The sequence below is a fragment of the Abrus precatorius genome, unplaced genomic scaffold, assembly GCF_003935025.1.
Source record: "Abrus precatorius isolate BTA unplaced genomic scaffold, Abrus_2018 Scaffold3, whole genome shotgun sequence".
NCBI lineage: Eukaryota > Viridiplantae > Streptophyta > Magnoliopsida > Fabales > Fabaceae > Abrus > Abrus precatorius.
Genome location: NW_020874373.1, coordinates 32,590,449 through 32,614,649, shown reverse-complemented (window position 1 = coordinate 32,614,649; position 24,201 = coordinate 32,590,449). Strand labels below are relative to the sequence as shown.

Genomic DNA, 24,201 nt, shown 5'->3' with positions numbered 1-24,201 from the left:
AAAAAAACTATTAAATATAGAAAAAAAATTTATAATAAAAAATTATGCCATACAAATTCGATAGATTTCAAAATTTAAAACTGAAAATTGATACAATGAAATAGGATTTTGGTCTGGTCAACGGTGGTTGTTGGTATGGAAGCACAATATTCCTTCTTTCCCTAATTAGAAATAGTGGTACCTTTTGTTCCTTTCAAGGGTTTTGCGTTCTCAATTGCTCCTATTTGATTCTCACGCTCTCTTTGGGACTTCTCCCTTTTCTTCTTCTCTTTGCCCAATTTTCCATCTGTTTTCATATTCGGCAATTGGGTTCACTTCCTATTTTTATTTCGACTTAGAACGAGACCTTTTGGACCCTTCTATCGTCTTCAGCTTAGGGTTTTTTTAGGGTTTTCTGATCCGCACCATCAAATTGAGTCTATTCTTTCTTCGATTCGGGTGAAGAAATCTTCGAACGATGCCTCCGAGAGTGGTGAAGAGAGGGGCTGCGGCAAAGAGAGCTACGAGGGGATCCTCAAAAACTGCACCTGAAAAACAACAGCAACAGCAGCACGAGCCTGAAGCTGCAGAAGTGGTTGCGGTGCATCATGAAGAAAATCCAGTTGTTGATGTTGGGGTGGAAGAGAAGCCCAATGATGTGAATCAATTGGCTCCAGAAGCTGGGACAGTGCCTAATGGATCGGCTGTGGTGGAAAGTGAGTCCGGTTTCCTTTTTATTTTTAATTTATACGATTTTTGTGGAATTTCTTCCTTTGGGTCTTAGGAGGCTGAGATTTGTGCGATATTATTTGTAATTTATTAGCGTTTGCTGCATGTTGTGGCTGTTGTGACATGGGGTGTGTCAAAAGTTCAAAATTTTACTTATGGTAGACTTTCAAAATTTATCATGTGAATTTGAGTTGTGTATTTGTTCTGTGTGGATATCATAATTTGATTAAGAAACAACTGGTGAAAGTATAGTTTGATATATAGCAAGGGAAGATATGGTTCCTTTTGTGGGAAGCAATTTTTATGATAGATCATGATTAAATTTGCTACCCATTATTGCTTCTTTTGTACTTTTTGGCAACTCTAGATGGAAGGGCATTTCATGGGATGGATGTGCGATGAAGGTGGGTTTTTAATTTTTTGCTCTAGTTCCTTTTCTGTCGTGTGTTAGTGTTATACGTCATGCAATGTTGGAAATAGTTTGGACCAAGAATGATAAGGATTGATTATGGAATATGGACTTCCAAATTTAATAATTGCTATGTTAGAAAAGTTAAGCGTGTTTTACCGGGATGATTAAATATTTATTTTTTGGCAGACAATGAAGGGGAGGTTAAGGAGTCCATAGATGAATATGAAAAAGATGAACACTTAGATTTGGAGGATAATTATCCTGAGTATGAACCTGAGGAGTATGGTGGTGTTGACTATGATGAGAAGGAAATTGAACAAGATGAAGGTGGTCAGGAAGTGGGAGATGATGTAGAGGAAGAACCTGAAGAGAATGTTGGTGAGGAAGAGGGTGATTCAGGGGATGAAGAAGTTGAATATGTTTATGAAGAAGTTGAGGATGACAATGATGATGAACATGAAAATGGTGGTGAGGAGTATGAGCATGAGCATGACAATGCACAGATGGCTGACGTGGAGGAAGCGGAACACCGTGAAGTTGTAAAGGAGAGGCAAAAGCGGAAGGAATTTGAAGTATTTATTGGGGGCCTAGATAAGGATGCTACTGAACATGATTTAAGGAAGGTTTTCAGTAAAGTTGGAGAGGTTACTGAAGTCAGGTTGATGATAAATCCCCAGACTAAAAGGAACAAGGGATTTGCTTTCTTGCGTTTTGAAACTGTTGAGCAAGCAAAAAGAGCCGTGGCAGAGCTAAAAAATCCAGTGGTAATCTTTGATCTTATCTTAGTTAGAGCAGGTTTAAAATTGCCAGTATATCAAATCATATGTTTTCATCACTGCAATTTCAGATTAATGGCAAACAATGTGGTGTTAGTCCCAGTCAGGACAGTGATACACTCTATTTAGGTAACATATGCAAGACTTGGAAAAAGGAAGCTGTAAGTTTTTTCTTGGTCTATTTCTTGCTACCTTAGAGGCCTGAGTTATGCTTGCTAGTATTCTTTCTTGCCACCTTCAAGGTCTGAGATTCTAACTGTTAATGCAACTTCTGGTGTCAGTTAAAGGAGAAATTGAAACGTTATGGAGTTGAAAATGTGGAGGATTTGACTTTAGTAGAAGATGATAACAATGAGGGAATGAACCGTGGATTTGCATTTTTGGAGTTTTCATCTCGCTCAGATGCTAAGGAAGCCTATAAGCGATTGCAAAAGAGAGATGTTGTGTTTGGAGTTGATAAGCCTGCAAAGGTTTCCTTTGCAGACTCCTTTATTGATCTGGGTGATGAAATTATGGCACAGGTATTTTCCTGAATTTGATTTCCTTGCTTTTGCCAAGGATCATTATTTAGAACCTGCAAAATTATGGTTCTTTGATCTTATCGAAGCATTTGAGCTACTTGTAAACACCTATGTTAGCTTCAAGCCAAACATCCATAGTGGTTCATTTTTTTTAGTAGACAGTATTTTTGGTGTTATGACTTTAGTTTTCTACTGATAATTTATTATATATAAAAGAGCAATGTGGATTTACCTGTTTGTTTGATTAATAAATTTCTACAATTTTAACCCAGCATACTATGGAGAGTAGGCAGGCAGAAACTTCAGTAGTTTCTAATATATGGATAAGCATACATTCTATCCCTGCCATAGTTATTGGCATTTAGCTGTTAATAACCTAATATTACCTTGTATTTACTGATGAATCATTATTTGTTTTTGGTGTATCTGATCCAGTGTATCTAAGTGCAGGTTAAAACTGTATTTATTGATTCACTACCTCCTTCGTGGGATGAGGATTATGTGCGGGATGTTCTTAAGAAATACGGAGATATTGAAAAAATTGAGCTCGCTAGGAACATGCCAGCTGCTCGGAGGAAGAATTATGGATTTGTTACATTTAGTACTCATGCTGCTGCTGTGGAATGCGCTGATAGCATTACCAGTGCAGGGTTAGGTGAAGGTGACAAAAAGGTCCGTTTGTCTTGGAAGTACATTGTACATTTGTTACAGCTAAATGTGGCATTTTTTAATTCTTACTGCTTATTTCAGGCAAAAGTTAGGGCTAGATTGTCACGGCCTCTTTCAAAACCTCCTCACCGTGGAAAACATGTTAATCATGGGGGCTTCCGTTCTGGCCGCAATTCTGGAAGTTTGGTAAGGCCTTCACAGCGTCGACCTGCACCACGTAGTCTTCCTGCCCATGTAGTGAGAGGAGTTGGAAGTCGTATTCCACCAGTTAGACCTGTTGGTGTGAGAAACAGACGTTCTGTCATGTCCATGCAAGAAAGAGCCAGGCCAGTGGCTCCTCCAGTTAGATCCTATGACAGGAGATTCACTGGTATGTGTTTTATATATATATATATATATTCAGACTTCTTGTTAGTCGTCTTCATGAATAATATACCATGATATTGTCTTGTTACTTGTTAGCTCCTGCATATCCAAAAAGTAGTGGGAAGAGAGATTATAGTCGACGTGAGGATCTACCTCCTCCGAGAAGTAGAGTTGCTGCAGATTATGGCTCTAGGGTGGCTTCTCAAAGGCACACATCTTATAGGGATTATCCAACCCGTGGCTCTGACTATTCTGAGGTGCATAGAAGTACATCTCGTGCTGCACCAAAGAGAGGTTATATTGATCATGGCTATGGCCAAAGATTTGAGAGGCCTCCTCCTCCTCCCCATCTAAGTTACCGTGAAGGACGCCCCCGTGATTATGACACTCTATCTGGCTCGAAACGTCCTTATGCTGCCATAGTGAGTATTAGTTCTAAATATTTATTTTAATGGTATTGTTTTAAATATCATTTTAATTCTCTTATTAATAAATGAATTTCCTTTTGCTATAATTTCTCATCAGGATGATGTTCCTCTACGGTATGATACTGGTACTCGCCAGTCAAGATCTCGTTTGGATTATGACTATGGAGGTAGTGCTTCACAGTATGGAGATGCTTATGGTGATAGGTTAGATTCATCCAAAGAAAGTTCTTGCAATCTCCTTGCCCCTATCCTGTTGTTCTTTTTTTAACTTAGTCCTTACATTTTGATTGGTAGACTTGGAAGATCTAGTCTTGGATATAGTGGCAGCAGAAGTTCTACTTCTAATCAAGACTTACATGGGACATATGGCAGTCGACAGGGCACGAGTTACAGCGGAGGTGGATATTGTTGTAGATAATCTTATATGTTATCTTGAACATCAAATATTATTTCCTTAGTGCTTACATCTTTTATGGTGTGTTGCATGTCAGGTTCATTTGGTTGTAGTGATGGTGGTATGTACTCATCAAGCTATGGTGGTGATTACATATCCCGTGGAAGTGATGTAATGTTACTGGCCTTTCTCAAGTGGAAGTAGTGTTTATATATGGCTATCTATGTGTAACATTCTTATATTTTATTGTGTTGGTGGTGTAGGTTGGTGGCCGTTCATATTCATCCATGTATTCTGGCAGGGGTGTGGCTGGTAGCAGCAGCAGTTATATGAGTGGTGGTGGATCTGGGTCTTATTATTGAGGTTAGTCTGCTAACTCTTTGCCATTGCATTTCGTGTGAAGTACATGTCGAAGCACCAAAATATGTTAATATCTTTCTGAGAGATTTCTCTATCCTCAAATGGCATCTCCAATATTTTTCCGTAAGGGATGGCTGGTGATGATTGCACACCTGGTCACTAGTGAATTTGTCTATGAACAGATCTAAATATAATAAAGAGGCTGCTGTAGGATGTGGACTTTGAAGCTTGTGCTCATAATGATGCCTACTGTTTGGAGACAAAGGAACATTGCTAAGTAATAGCATGGTTGGGAGTTTATCACAAATCAAGGGTTACGCCGATTCAAGTCTTCTATCAGTGGACATATTTTGAGTTCTTGACTTTGTGCTGTAAGTACTGAATTTGAAATGGAAAGAGAAGTGCTGAGCAAGTGATGTAATTAAACTTCATTTTATAAGGCTCCCATATGGGTGGGTAATGTGAAAGATCACTCCATATCCTGTTCATTTGGAAAGAAACAACACCCCAGATATTACTTTATGGTTAAGGATTATTGGATTTTTACCTGCTGTCAAAAAGTTGGTCTTTTTCCTCCCAACAGAGATATATTGCTACTCTTTGGATTGCTTATATTTTTGCCAGTGCCATGATCATGAACAAGAGTGAACTACCCAGCACTTTGTGGAGCTACCATTGGTAGTAGTAACATGAGCAACTACTTCAGCACTAAATAAAGGAAAGATCATGATATAGTAACATCCTAGGAAGCATGATGCACAGATAATTTGTGTTGCTGAAGTGTTTCTAACATGATATTTTGTACTGAGGGGGAGGGGGGGAGAGGGGGTGGGGGGGTTACAAGATGCAAACGGAGCATCACATCTTTTTCCTTAAGATTGTTTACTTGGTCCTCTCGGAAATTTTCTCTTTGTGATGCAATTGTTTTTGCACACTTCGATACTATCAAATTGCATTATGTCGGAAAACCATTTGTTCTATGCTATATCGTCGGAAAGTGCAACTTTACAGAATTGTAAAGTAGCTGAAATCGCTTAATATCATCTGTGACTAACAAGTTTTGAGTTTTGACAATTTTTGGAAGTTGGCACTTTAAGCCCAGGTTATACCCTGCTTGATTTAGCAGAACTCATGCCCCGATGGCAAACTGAACTAACCTAAATATCACTCCAGAAGTTTATTTTCATGGACTCCGACTCATGATATTCTTTGTTGTCCAGTTGGCTATTTAGTTTTTGACTCTCATACGATATTATCTGTCTTTGAGAAGAATACTATTTTAGTATTGATGTTTGGAGTCGTAGAAAGCACTGGGACTGATGCCTGGGAAATGAGAATGTTAGATTAATGACTCCCTTACACAAAGGCTTAGGATTTTATTTTTTTAACATTTTAACTGCCTGTCAAAATTGGTTCTTCAATACACTGCAGTTGCAGGTGTTGCCTCTCATCAAGTTATTTGGTAGTGTCAGGTTCTGCATTGCTTTTGTTGTTCAATCTGCCATAATGATTTGATTTTATGAATTTTGTAGATTCTTTCATGCATGTCGTTGTAATTCTAGGTAAAGTAGCAACACATATTTCCAATTCACAAATCTTATAATGTGGTTATATGCAACACTCGAGCGTTTGTTTCCAAGGTTATTTTGTAACTAGGGAATGAGGTTTTTCAAACGAATTCCTAGTCACATTTATTTTTACAAGACTGTTAAATTTTTACATGCTTGGTGACATACAACTCTTGATGATTATGTTTGGTTTTAATGAGATACAATGCATGGTTGGCTTTGTTCAATTGATATTTTGTAGTTAATGTTTGACGTAATTTGTGAAATGGTGTAGTATGTAAGAAAGGTCCATTTAATATACTGAAGGTTGATCTCATGTAACCCATTCAAGTGAATATTATACTGGAATGTGCGATGTAAAATTGATCCACAACTATTAAAAGTAAGCATGATCATTGAAATGTCCGTGTCTCTGTTACTCGTGTAAACTTTGTTTCATGAATAGGTTCGGTCTAGTGTTGTGTTTTCTAAGTGGTTCCTTCTTTTTTGGTATGTATCTTATGACTTAAGGTTAAATATTAAGTTCTTTGCAGTGTAGAGATCATCAATTCCTTCTTCGATATATAATCATCAATACCCTGGTATTAGAGGTGATAAAGTTTCGTATCCTAAACACGTATTTTTTTTCAGAACTTTGTTATTGCAAAAGTCACCATGGTTTGTTATAACTATTAATCGTACCTAGCCATTTTGTTACAGGATTAAATAATGTAAATAAATTGATTTTGGATTTTAATTTTGTTAATCGTCCTTAATTCAAAACGAGTAATTTTCTTTGAATAAGAAAACACTTATTTTTTGAAAAGCACTTATTTCCGTCTTGATTATCATTTCCACGAAGTTCATTTTGACAAGGTAATTCACCGTCTGATAATACGTAATACCGATGACCGTTCATTTTCAATGAATTGTGGAAGCATGATCCCATCTTTACGATTTGTGTCTCCTCGCGTCAAGCCATTTTCTTCCATTTAGTTTCAGACTTTTCCATGTTATTGTTGCATTTGCCACAGCCATTAACTGTCGCACAATTTACAACTTCTCATATAATCATCCAAACTAAGTGTTTTTGTAAATTAAATTGCATTAATTCAAATGCCTTTTATTTTAAATTTGAAATTCTTAAATGATCCGTCCAAATATAACTTTACAAGGTTAAATTTAGAAGCTCAGTTAACTCTCCTATTGGGGTAGCAATTATTATTTAAATGATTTTATTACTTCTTAAAATAGCTTGGAATTAAGAATTACCTTGGTATCATGTTTTTCATGGGTATCAATAACTTGATTAAAAGTTAATATTTATTCAACATAGTAAATTATTTTAAACATTTGTTGATAGAGTTAACACCAAGTAAATATTTCATAATTTGTTGAGGGTATCAATATATTGAAAGAAAGGGGTTTTGGATCACCTGTAGTTGGAAAAACAAATACCCATTTATAAAACAAAAATAAACACTATTTTAAAGCTTTTGAGTGGTTGGATGCCACTGCACACAATATAATTCAAATTTTAATTTTAAAGCGTAGATGATTAAGATAATAAAAGAAGATATAATTTCTATGAGAGATTTACAAGACTTCTAATTTAGCAGTTGGATTAGTAAAAATTAATATTTATGAGTTATTAAATAGAATAATTTTGATAAAAGTTATTTTTGCCGTAACTTGTTCATTTTTGGATTTTATGTCACATGTTAATGATCCATTTGTTGAGTCATAACTTACCACAATTAAACTAACAACAATAATCAAGAAATAAATAAAAAAATTACAATGTTCAAAGTGTAATTATTAATTCGGTTCGATTGGCGAATTAGAAACTAGTTAGGCCATGGGCCTTCATAGCTTTAAAAATTAGTTGACTAGAAGCCTGAAAAAAACTAGTCAAATTGATTAAAATATTTTTTAAAGAATATTTTACAAATGATATTTACATATAACTTGTTACTATTTTGTTATTTTTTATGATTTATTTTACAAAACATAGTATAATCTTTTATGTTAATTTTAAAATTTACTTAACTTGCTTTTTTAATTTATACCAATTTATTGCTCAATATATCATACAATACTAAAAATATACTTTATTATTTATTATTTTAATATGATAAGAATCAAATATAGAATCAAATATAGTACTTTCATCAATTCCATCGTCTGTCTATTTTATAACATCAATTCAAAGTTAAAATTGACTAAAACTTAAGAAATAAAAACATCTTCTTAACTATTGTTTCAAAACATATTAAAAAAAAAATCTCATATAAATTAATAACAATGTACATCAACAAAAATTCTTTAATAATGTGACATCATAGCATTCTCTATCTTAAAAGTTAAAAAAAAGGTATTGTTGGGAAACTTGCAGGGATGATGAATCTGCACGCAATGTGAGAGGGAAATAGTAAGGAGACAAAGAAGGGTCTGAAAAATAAGAAAAGAAAAAGACAAAAAAAGATGAAAGAGGTTAAAGGTGGGGAACGTGTCGTTACGTTTTGCGGTGGAAGCATCACCTTTGCCTTTGTTTTTGTTGCATTGCAATTTGGATTGAAAACTTCGTATTATGAAAAGCCGCCAAGGTGGTTGGTTCTTATCGTTGCTGTTCCTATGTTTTCCACAACATAAACGCAAAAAATTTATCAAAAAAATTTAAAAACAGAACGTTACCCATTTAGTATTTCTCTGTATCTGAAATGGGTCGTCGCCAAAACGACTCAGATTTCGGTCGTTTCGCGCTTTTCACGCTCTTCTTGATAGGCACAATATCATGCTCCACGGTCTATCTTTTCCTTACCGTGGTCTTCAGACCCAGCCCTGTACCCGTTTCTTCAATGGACAAAAATGGTGGTGTTGTTGTTGATGATGATTTGGGGGGTTCTGAAGAAGGACAATGTTGTAGAGGGATTGAGCATTTGGAGCTGTGGGGTGATGCTGTCAAATGGGGTTCTGAATTTAGGGTCAATTCCTCGGAGGATTGTTGCATGGCTTGTAAGAGAATGTGTGGTGGTGATGGAGGACCTTGTTTGTGTAATTCCTGGGTGTTTTGCGGAGATAGAGAGGCATGTGGACCTAGATTTGGTGAGGTATTGTTGCATTTCTGCATTTCTTTTATACTAGATTTGTCAAGTGATTTAGGACATTCAGCTGTTTTCTTGGAGATTTTGTTGAGAGGACAGCTAGAATTTTAAGTGTGTGCTTGGTGGGAGTGAAAATGGATTAGTAATAATAATAATAATAATGAGGGAAGGATAATAAGGATGTATCCAGGTATATGTTTTGTCCAAATTCACATGAGCTTTGATACCAATGTGATCCGGTACTAACTGTTCACTTGATTGATTAGGTAACATGGTAAATATATATATATATATATATATATATATATATATATATATATATATATATATATATGAACATGGGATTATTTGTGGATTACTGTTTTTATAACAATGTAACGTTCAGCTTGATGATTTAGAGAATCTTTGACTGACTGCTTGTAGCGCACCTGTCAGTATATGAAGTACCATTTAGCAGTATTGATTGGCTCGTGCCGATGCTCGGAACTTTCAAGTTTTTGTAGATTTCCTGTAGATTTTTTATTTATCACTTTTATTCATTTTTCATTGTTTATACTCCCCACAGTGAGATTTAGCTTAAGATTCAGTTTATATGCTACTTGTTCCCGAGGGGACACCCCAATGGTTGTGCATTGGTACTCCATCTTGCTGTTCGGATATTCAAATCCTATCTGAGATTGGGTGGGTTGATATTTATGAGAAGGGGATAGAGTAGCTTCTGTGGTGTAGCCTCTGTTTGACCACAAAGAGGTCTATGCTATTTTTGCTTTCTATTACGTCCTTATAGTTTCTTACTTTCTGCTGTATATTTATTTAAATATTTCAAATTTCAACATTATGTTAGAAAACCATCACTTATTTAATGATGATGCTTTCAATCTTTGCCTACTAGTAATTGGTTTTTATAGTACCTATAAGTTCTGTTATTTAATACTTGTCACATAATGAACTTGTAAAGATTATCACAAAGATCTTCTTAGATCAATATGAATCTAATTGGCTTAATGCCTTTGTTCTTTAACTGAATGGCACTCATGAATGGGTTATGATTTATATCTTGATTTCAAATTCTTTTTGGGCATAACAGTGCCATCTTTGTAAAGATATACTCTTTTAGCAGGTGTAGTTTATTATTGCTTTAAATCTAAAATTGTATAAGGTAGGGATATTCCTGTTTTTTAGGCATAGACATTATGTACTTTATCCTAATATTATTTCCTGCTCTTGTTTCAGTGTTGGTTAAAAAGACAAAAAGATGCTTTAAATCCTGATCGACGAGACTCAGGGGATCTAGTTATGTGGACTTCTGGGTTTGTCTTTGGAAAGGAAGAGGTAGAAATATTATTTTTTGTAATTAGTTCTCTCGTTGACATATAGTGCATATACCAATTTGAGATGTGTATCTCTATCAAATTATTTTATATGGATTCTAAAAGTGTTTTATTTTTTTAATTCAAGAAGATTCATTGCGACAAAGGGGAAAAACTAAGAAGAAATGGGAGGATAAGGAATCCTCAATAAAAAAGAGAGCATCAATGCAACAAAGCTGTCCAATTCATCAACATAAACCCCATTTTTACATATGCCATGTGCTTAAAGCCAGATGGGAACTGAATGCCTAATCTTATTCTAAATCAAGTTGTGTCATTGAAATCTCCCTAAAAGTACTAGTTACACTCCAACCAAATGCACCAAATGTAAACGTTTTATGTTAATGGATACACTACTACACTATGCTAAACTTCTATTGGATAAGAAACAAAGAAAAAAGAAGTGCCAATTTCTTTCCCTCTTTAGATTGTTAAAAGGGGCCAAAACTTTTGCTGCCCAAATAGGAAGGCCCAAGTTATGTATTCCCTACCTGTTATCTGTTTATGTTTAGACTTGCATGTTTTTATATATTCTAAATTACTTTGGGAGGATTTTCTGATACCAAGCCACATTATTGTTTTTATGTATTTTGAGAATCCAGATTTATGTTAGCATCATTTCATTCTAAGAACTGAATATGTATTAATTAATTGTGTTTTCAATTGCTCTTTATATTATTATAATTTATCCCTTTTTTTTTCTATCCATAAATGTATATATGTTCATGATAATTTGCTCAATATATTTTCAATATACTTTGTTTTCTGCTCATCTTTCAGTTATGTGATTGTTGCATATATTTAAGTTTCTCTATATCTTTGAGCTGTATTTTCATCTTTTCCTTACACACTTGTATTTTAGGGAATTGTTGGTCTGGAAACTGACTATGGAAATCTTCATATAAAAGTAAGTTTGTCTTTGCATATCCTCTATGTTATATATCGTTTTATTTACATTAATTGCACTCTTTTACGTTGTTTATTCTTTTATCCACTATGTCAGGCATATTTACCATTTTATCTTATTTCTGTTGTGTATTCCTTAATGTTCAATCTAGCAAATGAGGCGGCATGTCCAATGTGTTTGAAAAACTCATTAAAAAGGCATCTAACTGTTAGTAGATTGCTAATTTGCTTCTCCATCTATTTCTGTCTTTACGTGTGTAAAGGAGAGGGGCGGATAGATTCCATAAATGCCATGATAATGTGGGACTTTGCTGAGCTTTAGTTAATATATCTAGTTATTTTACTGATGGATTGGGGAAATTGAGTCACAATCCATGGCAGAAGCTTGTTGCTACACCATTATATTTTCCTGAAGATAAAGAGAACAAAGATTTTTATCTTTTATTTAGTATTTCTTTTAATTGCACCTGTTTATACTTTGTTTGAGTGCAATGTCATTACCTTTTTTTTCCATGATGATTAGTTTTCAGCTCGAATCATTAATCTATTACCTACTTTCTGGTTCTGGTTATTCGGTGAAAATTTTCAAAAGTTGCAGCTGATAGCATCAGTCAAACACATTTGAGCAAATTATATACCCTATACTTTTGTGAAACATTTGGGGTTCAAAACTGTCTCCATGGGTAGTTGTTTTGTTGCATACAAGCTTGAAATGCTCTAAGTACTAGTTACGTTGTTAATTTGACTTGCAATGTTATAATGGCTTGACTATTTACTTATATATAATTTCAATCGAATGTTCATCTAGTTGTTTTGTGGATAGATTGAAAGAAAAAGGCTGAAAAAAATGTGTTCTGAACTTTCATTGCTGCAGCTTTTGCCTGAATGTGCTCCTCATTCTGTTGCCTACATTCTTGAGCTGTTGGCATTGCCACATTGTGTTGGCTGCCAAATTCATCGTGCTGAAAGCCGAGGAAGCTTTTGGGATTCAGAAGGAAACCACATTAAAAAAGTAAGCTTCCTTACATGAGTAACTAGGCAAAATTGTGCTTGCATGATGCTACTTCTGCACATATTTGCTTCTTTTATTATTTTCAATAAATTTATATATAAGTGATTTTATTTTGTTTTTCCCACTTCTCTATAACAATATTTCTTGGAACTATTTTTGAGTCATTAGAAATGGTTACTCACTGTTTTACTGCGTTTAATGGCTGTAATGTAACTCTCAACTTTTTGTGGCCTTCTTTCGTTATTGGCCATTAAAATAAAAATAAAAGGAGGACAAAAAGGAAATCTACTAGAGGCTACACTAGTGGGCCTTCTGTGCTTGCTACTGGTTTTTCCTGTAGTTGCATCTACTTCATTTCTATCCTAACTTACTAGTTTTGAAATAGTTGAAATCTGTTCCTGGATGGTGGAAACGTATCCAGTGCTAGTTGTCTTGTTCTTAAATTTAATTTTATATAACTTACCTCCAGATTGTTGATTTATATACCCCCCCACCCCCCCACCCCCCCCATTTAATGTTCTTTGATTTTGAATGTTGATGTAGACTCCATATGGTCCTCCTTTTGCACTTATTCAAGGAACATTAGAATCCCATGGTTCTATATTCAAGGATATTCCAAAAGAATATTGTCCTTCCATAAGAAGAGGATCTATTGCATGGGTTGGTTCTGGTCCAGAATTCTTCATCAGCCTTGCTGATCACAAGGAATGGAGAAATGCTTACACCGTGTTTGGCTCTGTTCTTGCTGAAGATATGGACAGTCTAGAGAAAATTTCTCATCTTCCAACTAAATCAGAGATTTGGAACAATATTAATGTCTCTATCTTGGAAAATCCGGTTTCATTACGGTTTCGGAGAATGAACACTAGGTCTTAAATCCTTAGTCTTCTCATTCCTTTGTTCTCTCAATTTCTCTCCTTTATTAAGTGATAAAATGGTTTCAATCTATCAAGGCAATACAGGAATGGATCTCTGTCTCAAGTTACTTCTCTACATGTTTGAAGGGGTTTAAATAGTTAGCTGATTGCAAATCAATTAGAGTTGAGTATTCCACAACTAGTTTGATAGGTATGTGACTTTTGTGGATATTTCTTGATTCTGTTATTTTTTTCTTGCTCTTGTAAAGAAACTCAAGCTAGTGTAAAAGAAAGGGCAGCACCATTCTATTCTCTCATCATCCTGGAAAACAAGAGGCATAGGCCCCAAGTACATGCTCATGACATGACACCCACTTACAAGCATTAGGTAGTGGACATTTCTTGAGTTATAAAATTAATTCATTTTTTTTAATGAAAAACATGTCTCAATAAAAAATGCGTGATTCAAGTTAATTTATATAAATATTTAATAGTTCAATTTTTTTTTATCAAAATTAATTTTACTTATACTAAAGTTTCAAGTAAGTTGGAAATAAATATTAGAAAAGATCAATAGGGTCAAGAGGAAGTTGTGTGTTGTGTTCATTTATTAGCATTTCAGTCGTAATTTCCTTGTAATTAAGCGAAGTCTTTAGTAGTTTATAATTTTAGTTACTGTTTTCTACATTTCTGGAATAAACAATTTTCACTTGGTAGAAAGTTCCGCAAGTAAAATATTCGGATTGGTGGAGACATAATGTCGTTTTTGGCAATGGATATTAAAAAAGAAATTTATTTATCGAAGTATAATGGTGTAAATTTTAAAATATTAAGTGTTTGGTAATTAGTATAGTTCTTGTGGAAATTCATTTAGTGATAAATTGGTTCTTAACAAAATCATTTCAAATTTGATTATTCTATTGTGATCCTTTTTTCACTTTTTTATTATCCCTTTTTCTCTCAGTCAGTTATATATATGTTAATTGGGTAAGATACGATAATGAGATTACTCATTCACTCAATGATTAATAATATAATTTTTTAAACTTAAAATACTTCTAAAAATAAATTAGATAAGAAGTAGTTTAAAATATAATTTAATCAAACTATTTTCAATTTAAGATTAATTGCAATTAAATTATATGAATACTTTTGTTAATTAAAAAAATTGTGAATATCTTAACATGTCTGGTTTTGACTACCAAGTGTCACTGCAAGCATCATTAAATTATAGTTAGAATTATATATTTTGTTTATCAATAAAAATGATTAAAACCATATTAATATTTATGAAAAATATAGCAATATGTCTAACTTCTAGATGGTCTTCAAGGTTAAGACAGAAAAAACAAAGTTTGGTAGGATTATTAGAGGATAGATAGAAAGCTTTCCACCTTGCCTCTTAGGTGGGGTTATCGATACACCCTCTTCCATCCATGCTTATTGTCAGAATGATAGTGAACTCGATTTTTAAAGACGATTTTAGGTTTACATTTTGTAAATTAAAATAAATATTAGAAGAATTTTAATATCTTAAGTAACCTTTATCTAACGATTCAAATTTACATTAGTTAATAAGATTAAAAAGTAAAAACAGTTGGTGTCGTATTTAGTATAGATGATGGGAAGGGAAAAGAGTGGGAAAATAATTGGGTGATATGATAGCGATGAGGGAGGGGAAAGGGGAAGGTGATGAGGTGAACCAAAAATGAGGAAAAGCTTGGAAATTCGGAAACATAAAGAAGAAGGGATATATATTCATTATTCACTCACTATATTTTGATTGGATTTCTCTGTCCAATAAATACAAAGTGAGAGGTTCCCCCACCACTAATAATAGCCCCATGCCACCACCTTTTGTCCCTCTCAATCTCATATTATGCTCATGCTCATGGCCTCGGTCAAACCAAACAAACAAGCCAACGAACGGTGGCACCACAAAACACAACAACCAAAGTCCCAAAGGCAAAACCATTAAAAATGTTGTTGGCAAATGAAATGAAATGGTAACCCAATAACAAGAGAAATGAGAAGCCAATAAGCAAACAAGTGACCTACACCTACACCCACTCACTCACTCCCACCCTTGGCGGTGGGTAACTTTAATAACACTCACCCCACAAACAGCTAATTTTGATGATGATAAGGGTAAGGGAATTGGTCATGGCCAAAGTCAGAGGTGGACCTCTCTCCCCCGCGGCGCACGTTAGCCCCTCTCCCTCTCCCTCTCCTAAGCGGTGGTGGCCTCCTCATCCACCCACGTCACTAATTCAGCCGCACATCCCTCCCACCACTTTAACCTCTCCCCTCACCACCAAACCATTTCACTCTCTCCCCCTCTTCCTCCACCCTCCTATCCTACGCACCCCCCATCTCTTTTCCTTCACCCCCACCATTTCCTAAACCCTAACGTCAAAATCCAATCTTTCTCCTTCTCTTCCCCCCTTAATTTTCCATGGCCTCCCCTTCATCCCCAACGGACTCTAACCCTCCCTCCGCGGTGCCCCTTCCGCTCCCCGCGCCGCCGTCCTCCTCCTCTCGCCGCCTCCCGCCGCCCTGCTGGACCCCTGAGGAAACCGCTGCACTCATCGACGCCTACCGCGACAAATGGTACTCCCTCGGCCGCACCAACCTGAAAGCCACCCACTGGCAGGAGGTCGCCGACGCCGTCACGGCGCGGTGCCCCAACGCCTCTCCGGCTGCGAAAACCGCCGTGCAGTGCCGCCACAAGATGGAAAAGCTTCGCAAACGCTACCGCACCGAGATCCAGCGCCTTCGGTCCCTCCCCGTTGCGCGATTCAACTCTTCCTCTTCCTGGGTCCATTTCAAATCCATGGATTCAATGGAAAAAGGTCCCTCTCCACCCAAACCAGAAAACGACAACCTCAACACCCACGACAACCTCGACGACATCGACGACGATGACGACGACGATTTGTACGAAGAATTCAAGAACGCTTCCGGATCCAACACGAGGAGCCTCAACAAGCTGTACAGAAACGGAATCGGTGGCTCCGGATCAGGATCCGGGTTTCGGATTCGGATCCCAACTGGCGTTAGCGTGGCGCAACATGGATCGTCGAAATTCTTCGGGAAGGTTGTTGGGGATCAGAAAGTGAATAACCCTATGATGGGTTCGGGTTCTGGTTCTGGTTCGGTGCCACGTGGCGCGACGAATGGAACTAGGGTTGTGAAGGGGTTGGGGAAGAGAGAGAGGGACCCTGTTGGGGAAATGGTTAGTGCTATTAAGGTTTTGCGTGATGGGTTCGTTAGGATGGAGCAAATGAAGATGGAGATGGCGAGGGAGATTGAGACCATGCGCATGGAGATGGAGATGAAGCGCACTGAGATGATTCTCGAGTCCCAGCAGAGGATTGTTGAGGCTTTTGCTAAGGCTGTTTCTGAGAAGAGGAAGAAGGGTAAGACTACCCCATCACCATCACAACCCTAGATTTTTCATTAGTCCAGATCAAAATTTGCAACTTTATTCTATTCTGTGCTTGCCCTTGAGGACATAAATGATCTTCTGTAGTTCAGTTCTTGTTTTAGCTAGGTTGGTTCATATTGTTACACTCATCTACCACTCTCTCTTCTTTCTCTCTCTCTTTTATATGTGGAACACTGGATCTTGATTAGTTTTAGGATTATGTTTGGTTTATGAATTTAGCTTTAGTGTTTGATTTTTCTTAAGGTAATTGTGTTGATGCTTTGTATTTATGTCGAATTTTTAACTAAGGGAACATAATTTCATTTATCTGGAAGGGAAGGGTGTCTCTTGACGAAATTATGATTTTGTATTCGTATTTTGTGGAATTATTTAACTCGAGTTTTTAAGAGGAGAAGGTAATCGAGTCTAAAACAAGTTGAAGGGGTGTGTGAGAAACAAGTTGAGAATTCTGTGAGCCTCGATTCAATGTAAAACAAGTTGAATCTGCGACCATGACCATTTAAATGTGAGAACATTTACACTTATGCTTAAGGAGTAAAGCAATGTCAGCATTTGAAAGAAGTTGATAACGGAAATTTAAAGGAGGATCTGGGCCCTGGGATCTTTTTTTTCATGCCAACGTGAAGCAATTTGAATCTTTATTGATGTTCCGAGTTGTTTCCATGGGGCTTTACCCATGTCTATATGTGTGTGTTAAGAAAGCACTAAAAATCAACTTTTGTTTGAGAAGAGATTTTGATGTGAGAAGTATATTTTCTTCAAACTTGTAATAATTTTTTTATGGGCTGAGATATTAATACTTTGAATTAGTTTTAATTATACTTATTATATGTTTTACAGTTCGTTTACTATATTAAAAAAATAAACAAAAAAAAATTGATCAAATTAAATCAGATTGAATGATCATATTTGAATTTAGAACTCAACAAAATAAAAGAAGAATTATATTAGACAATGATTAAACTCTATTTTAAACTTTAAGATATTTTAGTTCTTAAAATTTTTAAGATGTTATGTTAGTCTTTGATTTTTAATTTTGTTTATTAATTTAATTAGATACTGTCAATATATAGTAATAAAATGTTAATGCATCACATCAAGCGATATATATAATTAATTATGTAACAAAAAATAATGTAATATATATTTTTATTTTATTTTATTTTTTAATATTGTCATTGATAGTCGGGGAAAATCATCGGAAACGGTCACTTGTGAACACGAATTCTTCCAATATAAATTAAAATTTAAGGGCTTTTGATCGATAGTTGATATTATATTTCATTAATGTTGAATATAAAAAGTGAGATTTTTCTTTTCTATGTATATGGTTAGTCATTAAAAATTGTTAGAAATCTTCGTTCTTAACACTGTAGAAGGTTGAGAAATCATTGAATGGTAGATATGATCTTTTGTGTTTAAAAGATTTGGGCAATTGTTCTCTTAAAAACTAATTTAATTGAATTTATTCACTTTTGATAAAATTTCTCAAACAATTTTAAAGGAAAAATTACAATAAAAAAGCTTAACATAAAAATTACAAAATATAAATTTGACATGATTTTAGTTTAAAAACACGTGTTGATAGCCATATCGTATCTAAACACCAGTATCACCTTTAAAATCACATATAGTGAGTTGCACTTGTATAACACAACCAAATACATTATAAGTTTAAAGTGCTTCTGCCTATCATCTGTACAAATTCTCAGTGAATCATTCAACATGTTTAACAACATGATTGCTCACCTGTACGATGTTTGAAAACGCATTAAAAATTTTGTAAACGTGAATTCAACGCTAGCAAACGTTGCAATACACGTTGATCTACAAATAATCAACTATTCAAGTGCGAATTATGCAGAAATACATGTAACAAATATGTTCAGCAGCACGCAAACGCGAGTTGGGCTGGTCTAAATTCTAATGTACAACAAACCAAGTAGCACAATATCAAGGGTGTTAAAATGTGGGAACACAAGAAAGCCAGTTGCTCAAATCCCAATCAAAATCTCAGACAAATCCTTCACACTACCCTCTATATTTTTCAGACTTGGTCTCCCCTTTAATATCCACAGCCAGAATAGGTAAAGGCCAAGCAATATGACTAAAAGAAGAATGAGGGAAAGAGCAAAAGCCCCTAAGATGGTAAAGACGATTAGTGGAAGGTGGAATGGGCCAAAAGCCACATTCACCCCTGATGACACCTTGCCCACAATTTCAGAAAAATTATGGAAGGGAACAAAAATCAACAGTAGCATGATAAAAATCTGAAGTATGAGTTGTATTGGACAAGCTAGCAACAATGTCACTGGATAGGACAGTATGAACATGGTGATAGGTTTCATCACAGGAAGCAACTTTGCAAATGCTTCACTGAAGCTCAACAGAGGTAGGGAGTGTGGTGCATTACTATTTGTGGAGTTTCCAAATTGGGAATAAAATTGAGTGGTGATGCTATTTGCTTGATATATTAAGAATCCACAAGAGAGCATCAACAAAGCCCAATGAAACCGAGGAGAAAGACCAATCACACTCAATAGTAGGCAGACCAGAAATGCCTTGAAGGTTGAAGCATTTTTTGGATGGTTGTGTGTCAATGAAAGCACCCAATACAACAGGGAGTAATTTTTGTATTCCTGACAAAAGCAAGATAAGCTTTAGTTACACAAATGCTTAAGACATAAATTTAATTATCAACTAAATTGAAATAAAATAAAATAAAAACTTATTTATACGAGTCATAAATTTATTTTGGTAAGCTCTTTCAAATGTTTACTCAACGAAATCGATGAGAAATTAAGAGAGGAAGATGACTCCGCACCTGTTCTGGTGCAGAAGAAAACCAATCCCTGTCAAATTCCAAAACTGGCCGACGGTTTATCTGCTTGCTTTGTTCCAACTAGACGGTGCAAATTACATTGTTGTTACGTTCTAGATGGTGCAATGATTGTCATTAGTTTCTTTTGTAAGAAAGGGATGAGAAGAGTTACTTACTAAAAAACGCTTGAAAGACTTCAAACCTTCATCATCAATATCTGCCTCTATACGATCCAATTGTCCACTTTGCTGTTGCCACCCTCCAAAATGTTAGCAGCAATTTTTGGTATGTTAGAGAAAGATGAGTTTAGCACAAGAAATTCTACTTACTAGCAATAAGATGACACAACACAAGGCTACACTAGACAATAAGATGAGAAAAAAGAAAAAGCCTATCATAGCAATTGATAATAAAGACTAGGACACATCAAATGATGATGATTTCCTTTGAGAATTAGTGGCAATGCAATCAAAAGGTGAAACCGATCAAATTATGACAATAATGATAAATTAACAAGCGAACGCAGAGATACAAGATCACGAATGCTTAGAATTGCAGGCAACATCAACATAAAATTAATAGAGGAGAATAAGAATAGCTATTACGTTTAAGTCGCTCTCTTGTTGAGGGAAACCTTCCATTTTGATGATTTTGTTATAGAGAATCGAGTGATCTTCTCCAACTGCAACACTGAATAGATCCTGATCCTAATCACTCACAAAACTAAAAGCACTGCAGAAGCAGAACGAGGACTCTACTAAGTGGAGATAACTTCGAAAGCGCGTTTCAGTAGGTCCCTTCACAGATTCCCAAAAGCGTGTGATTTGTTTAGTAAAATTAGCTTGTTCGAATAAAATTATACCTATTTTTCAAACTCTTCTAGAAATCGCCTATATATTTGATGATCTTATTTCAAACTCTTCCAGAAACCAGAAAGTGGAGTGGGTGAAAACAAGTTTGATTTCACACTACAACTCCCCAACTCTTCCCATAATCAATAAAATAAGCATTCATCTTTTGTCTTTAAGCACGCGTTAAGTTGAAATTTCTATCAAGTGTGTGGGCCAACGCGTCTCTCTTTGAATTGATTGCCAGGACCTCAAAAAGGTAAAGTTATTCTATGCAATTGGTTTCACATATCTGTTGGTTTGGAAACACAAGATCTTGCAGTGTTTGTGTTGGTTCATAACATCCCTTCTGTTTTGTTGATCCAGCTCAGACATTTCACAAATTTCGTCTCTTACACTGCTTCCATGGAGCTGGTGCGTTTTGTTATTCACATCCATTCTTACTTATCATTTCTTCTTCTGTTGTTCACTTTTTTCACGAAATCTTTTGTTTGCTTACAAATTGTTAGCTTCCTGGCTCTTATTCACCGACTTACTTTAGTTTTTAATTATCGTGTGTATTGCTAACTTCTACTTGTACAAATTAATGAAACTTAGATGAGAATTATCATTCCACTTACCGGAAATCACATATGAATGTTTCAAAATAACAATCTGAGATAGCATAATCTAGCTTATTACTAGGATGTTTATATTTGATTAAAGATGAGGTTTTTTTGTTTATCGTTATCATTCATTGATGAAGAAAGTACTGTGCCTCAGATGATTCCATTAAAATGCAGGGAATGGCTACGAAAGTACCAGGGGGCAAGCTTTATGATGATAGTGCGGACATATTGGAACAGCAGAGTGAATGTGAAATGCAGTTTGATTTAGATAGAGAAGATAAATTGAAGCGGGATAGCAACATGAGTTCAAATCTGCAATACAACTCCACCGGTTGCAATCAGCAAGAACTCCACTGGTTGCAAGAAGTTAAGAAAACCTTAGAAAGTGCTTCATCTTTTTTAATGGTAACCAGTTCATTTTATTGGATATTAACCGACATGTTGAGCCAGTCATCAAGAGTCAAGCCTCAGCAAGAACGTGGCCCAGTTTTCGAATGGGTGTTCCCTTTGTTGGAGTTGCTGGGTTTTGTGGTGTTTGTTTTGGTGATTGGAACAATGATTCTGGTGGGTGCACAAATTAGTCGGTTGCAGAGTGCTATGCTTCTGTCATGGGCCATTCTGATGCTTGTGAGATCCGTGGACTCACTCAGTGCACTATGCGTTTCAATAATGGGAATAATTCTGATTGGGTGGCATTTGGTCATAGAAAAGCAACCACCAAATGAATGGGAAATGAGCATAAAAGGTGACCTCCGAGGCCAAAACTAATACATGTTATGTACACAAATTTCTCGAGTGTGTTTCGTGTAATAGATATAGTTTGTGTTTGTAATTAGGGGTACCACCTTACCTTCTTCTGTTCATGCCTGTGATGTATTGCGGTTGGGTTATTAATATCCTTCCCTGTCAACACTTGTATTGGGTGCCACATTCAGTTCTTGCCCCTCTGTTTTCGACACTTTCCATCGCTAAGTTTTAATTCGACAACTTTATATAATTCTATCCATTAGTGTATATCTTTTATATTAATAAATATGTCACTGATGGAAAGATAAACATATTGGTTGAACAGAAGAATGAATGTGAAATGGGTTTTGATAGAGAAGACAAGGTGAAATGAGATACCAACATGAGTTCAAAACTGCAAGACAACTCCACTGTTTGCAATCAGCAAGAACTTGAGAAAACCATAGAAAGTGTTCCATCTCAGAAGAATATGTGGTTTGGTCGCTCATGTTGCGGTATGCGTTCAAATTCTACAATTTATAAGAAAAATATGTGTAACTATGTGAGTGGCGGGACTATATGCTTCTATATCATAGAATAATTTTTTTTGTTGAACTATGACATGTGAAGAGATTAAAATTAAGAAAATGTTAACATATTTATGATTTTAAGTATTTAAAAATTAAAGTAAATTTTTATTCAAATTAAAATAATATTTTTCATTAATTATTTGTTTAAAGAGATTTTTTTGTTTTCTTCATTTTACTTAATATTTAATTTTTTTAATTAAAATAAGTACAATAGAATATTTGCACGTCATTAAAATAATTTTGATTAATTAAACACTTTTTTGAGATCTTAAAAGTTAAAGACTTAATCACATTTTTTAAATATAATTTATCATTTGTGAAATAATTTTTTATTACACACACTTTGCATGCATTTTCAAATACCTGCATAAGATGTTTGTTAGTAATTTTTTTTCCTCCAACAGAAAGAGTTGGAGAAGAGAAAATAGGTACATAGTTTTGTACATGACAAAGTTTAAACCATGTTGTTTACGCTACATAACTTTTTAGCCTATCATTAAACATCTCTTTCGTGAATATGATAAGATAAAAAATAATAAATATAAAAACTAATCAATGATAAAATATAATAAAGGAAGAATAAATTTTTATTATATTTAATATTTTATTTATATTAGAATAATAAAATATTATGTCATTCCATTTCATGTTTGACTTAAAAAATAGATAAATCATATTTAAATAATTTTAATTAAAATTAATATAATTTTTAAATAAACTATAAATTTTTTAATTTTCAATTAAAAATGTATATTAAAAATTTAAAAATTATTTTTGTGTACATATAATATTAAAATTTTGATATTAAATTATAATAATTTGTTTCAATTTTTTACAATTGAATTAATTTTTGGATATAATTAAAACAAAAATAAATTTTTAAAATTTTTATTTTATAAAATAGTAAACTATTTTTTGAATTTTTTAAAATATTTTTTACTAAAAAATGTTCATGTAATATTTTTTTATAAAAAATATTAAAATTATATTTTTATAAAGTATTAAAGACCGATATAAAGTATGAGTACGAGAGTAACCAAATATATATATATATATATATATATATATATATATATATATATATATATTATCATATTATGATTCTTAATTCATTGCCCTACTTGAGATAAGAATAGAACAAAGTAATTTAATAAAACAAATTATCATATTTTGATATTCAATAAATAATAAAAATAAAATAAGATAAAATAAACTATCAAGTGAGCTCTCAAGACGTATATATTACTTTTGTTTTTGATAACTGGGTAGAAACTTGAGGGATGTTTGGACCTTTGTTTCTAATGGACCTTAGATCAAACTGCATGATTATTTCTGAAAAAAGAACTAAGAAAAGGATTTTATGGATAATTATTCTCCCCAAATTTAATCTGATTAAATCCACAAACACCTTTTTAGTGAATTTCTACTTTCTCTTATACCCAATTTTCACGATAAGAAGTTGAACTTGGGAAACACCAAACAGAATTGATGATCATAAAATCACCTTTGGGCTTAAACTTAGCATCAAGTAAACGTGAGTTGACTTCTATAACACACAACCAAACAAATTATAAGCTCAACATGCTTCTACCTAACCAAGTACGGGAGCAAAATCACGGATGGCATTCACCATGAAACATCACAATTAAGGATTATGAATCATGTTTGAACATAACTTTTAAACAAACACAAGCTATAAATGATTTTGACATCATGTGAGCTTGAGTTGG

The 24,201-nt window shown here is 34.5% G+C and overlaps 5 protein-coding genes across 11 annotated transcripts; 4 read left to right on the top strand and 1 right to left on the bottom strand.

The window, feature by feature from the left end:
• Positions 1 to 125: 125 nt before the first annotated feature.
• Positions 126 to 13,746, top strand: LOC113863788 (uncharacterized RNA-binding protein C660.15-like). 6 transcript variants are annotated; one of them, XR_003504559.1, is made up of 15 exons: positions 196 to 695; positions 1,307 to 1,884; positions 1,968 to 2,057; positions 2,178 to 2,417; positions 2,868 to 3,089; positions 3,168 to 3,456; positions 3,549 to 3,874; positions 3,978 to 4,084; positions 4,175 to 4,278; positions 4,372 to 4,445; positions 4,538 to 4,637; positions 10,519 to 10,617; positions 11,518 to 11,562; positions 12,436 to 12,573; positions 13,117 to 13,746. XR_003504559.1 is itself a non-coding variant. In XM_027497500.1 (12 exons), exons 1-11 carry the CDS (start codon positions 458 to 460, stop codon positions 4,634 to 4,636), a joined length of 2,367 nt encoding a protein of 788 aa, XP_027353301.1. In that variant the 5' UTR covers positions 126 to 457; the 3' UTR covers position 4,637; positions 4,817 to 5,810. The 6 variants fall into 6 exon arrangements, 5 of the variants coding, with proteins under 5 accessions (XP_027353301.1, XP_027353302.1, XP_027353304.1 ...); XM_027497500.1 differs by lacking the exons at positions 10,519 to 10,617; positions 11,518 to 11,562; positions 12,436 to 12,573; positions 13,117 to 13,746 and adding an exon at positions 4,817 to 5,810 and having other exon boundaries at positions 126 to 695; XM_027497501.1 differs by lacking the exons at positions 10,519 to 10,617; positions 11,518 to 11,562; positions 12,436 to 12,573; positions 13,117 to 13,746 and adding an exon at positions 4,763 to 5,810.
• On the top strand, positions 8,603 to 13,451 carry LOC113863789. The gene is made up of 5 exons (XM_027497504.1): positions 8,603 to 9,291; positions 10,519 to 10,617; positions 11,518 to 11,562; positions 12,436 to 12,573; positions 13,117 to 13,451. The coding sequence occupies exons 1-5, from the start codon at positions 8,902 to 8,904 to the stop codon at positions 13,447 to 13,449; spliced, it is 1,005 nt and encodes a 334-aa protein (XP_027353305.1). The 5' UTR covers positions 8,603 to 8,901; the 3' UTR covers positions 13,450 to 13,451.
• Positions 13,747 to 15,406: 1,660 nt separating the features above from the next.
• On the top strand, positions 15,407 to 17,191 carry LOC113862635 (protein FIP2-like). The gene has a single exon (XM_027495724.1). The coding sequence runs from the start codon at positions 15,886 to 15,888 to the stop codon at positions 16,879 to 16,881; it is 996 nt and encodes a 331-aa protein (XP_027351525.1). The 5' UTR covers positions 15,407 to 15,885; the 3' UTR covers positions 16,882 to 17,191.
• Positions 17,192 to 18,498: 1,307 nt separating this feature from the next.
• On the bottom strand, positions 18,499 to 20,586 carry LOC113863478. Of its 2 annotated transcripts, XM_027497073.1 has the most exons (4): positions 20,305 to 20,495; positions 19,876 to 19,947; positions 19,703 to 19,780; positions 18,499 to 19,517 (listed from the first exon to the last, which is right to left on the bottom strand). In XM_027497073.1, the coding sequence occupies exons 1-4, from the start codon at positions 20,338 to 20,340 to the stop codon at positions 18,873 to 18,875; spliced, it is 831 nt and encodes a 276-aa protein (XP_027352874.1). In that variant the 5' UTR covers positions 20,341 to 20,495; the 3' UTR covers positions 18,499 to 18,872. The 2 variants fall into 2 exon arrangements, with proteins under 2 accessions (XP_027352874.1, XP_027352875.1); XM_027497074.1 differs by lacking the exon at positions 19,703 to 19,780 and having other exon boundaries at positions 18,665 to 19,517; positions 20,305 to 20,586.
• A 285-nt stretch (positions 20,587 to 20,871) lies between these two features.
• LOC113863480 lies at positions 20,872 to 22,437 on the top strand. The gene is made up of 2 exons (XM_027497075.1): positions 20,872 to 20,961; positions 21,330 to 22,437. The coding sequence occupies exons 1-2, from the start codon at positions 20,953 to 20,955 to the stop codon at positions 21,921 to 21,923; spliced, it is 603 nt and encodes a 200-aa protein (XP_027352876.1). The 5' UTR covers positions 20,872 to 20,952; the 3' UTR covers positions 21,924 to 22,437.
• The last annotated feature ends 1,764 nt before the right edge of the window (positions 22,438 to 24,201 follow it).

Coding starts and splice junctions, on each gene's coding strand:
- LOC113863788 (XM_027497499.1), top strand. CDS start 458: ATGCCTCCGAGAGTGGTGAAGAGAGGGGCTGCGGCAAAGAGAGCTACG. Junction 696..1,306: donor TGGATCGGCTGTGGTGGAAA/GTGAGTCCGGTT, acceptor ATTTTTTGGCAG/ACAATGAAGGGGAGGTTAAG. Junction 4,279..4,371: donor GGGCACGAGTTACAGCGGAG/GTGGATATTGTT, acceptor GTTGCATGTCAG/GTTCATTTGGTTGTAGTGAT.
- LOC113863789 (XM_027497504.1), top strand. CDS start 8,902: ATGGGTCGTCGCCAAAACGACTCAGATTTCGGTCGTTTCGCGCTTTTC. Junction 9,292..10,518: donor GTGGACCTAGATTTGGTGAG/GTATTGTTGCAT, acceptor CTCTTGTTTCAG/TGTTGGTTAAAAAGACAAAA. Junction 12,574..13,116: donor AAGGAAACCACATTAAAAAA/GTAAGCTTCCTT, acceptor ATGTTGATGTAG/ACTCCATATGGTCCTCCTTT.
- LOC113862635 (XM_027495724.1), top strand. CDS start 15,886: ATGGCCTCCCCTTCATCCCCAACGGACTCTAACCCTCCCTCCGCGGTG.
- LOC113863478 (XM_027497073.1), bottom strand. CDS start 20,340: ATGGAAGGTTTCCCTCAACAAGAGAGCGACTTAAAC. Junction 19,948..20,304: donor AACAAGAGAGCGACTTAAAC/GTAATAGCTATT, acceptor GGGTGGCAACAG/CAAAGTGGACAATTGGATCG. Junction 19,781..19,875: donor AGTCTTTCAAGCGTTTTTTA/GTAAGTAACTCT, acceptor TGCACCGTCTAG/TTGGAACAAAGCAAGCAGAT.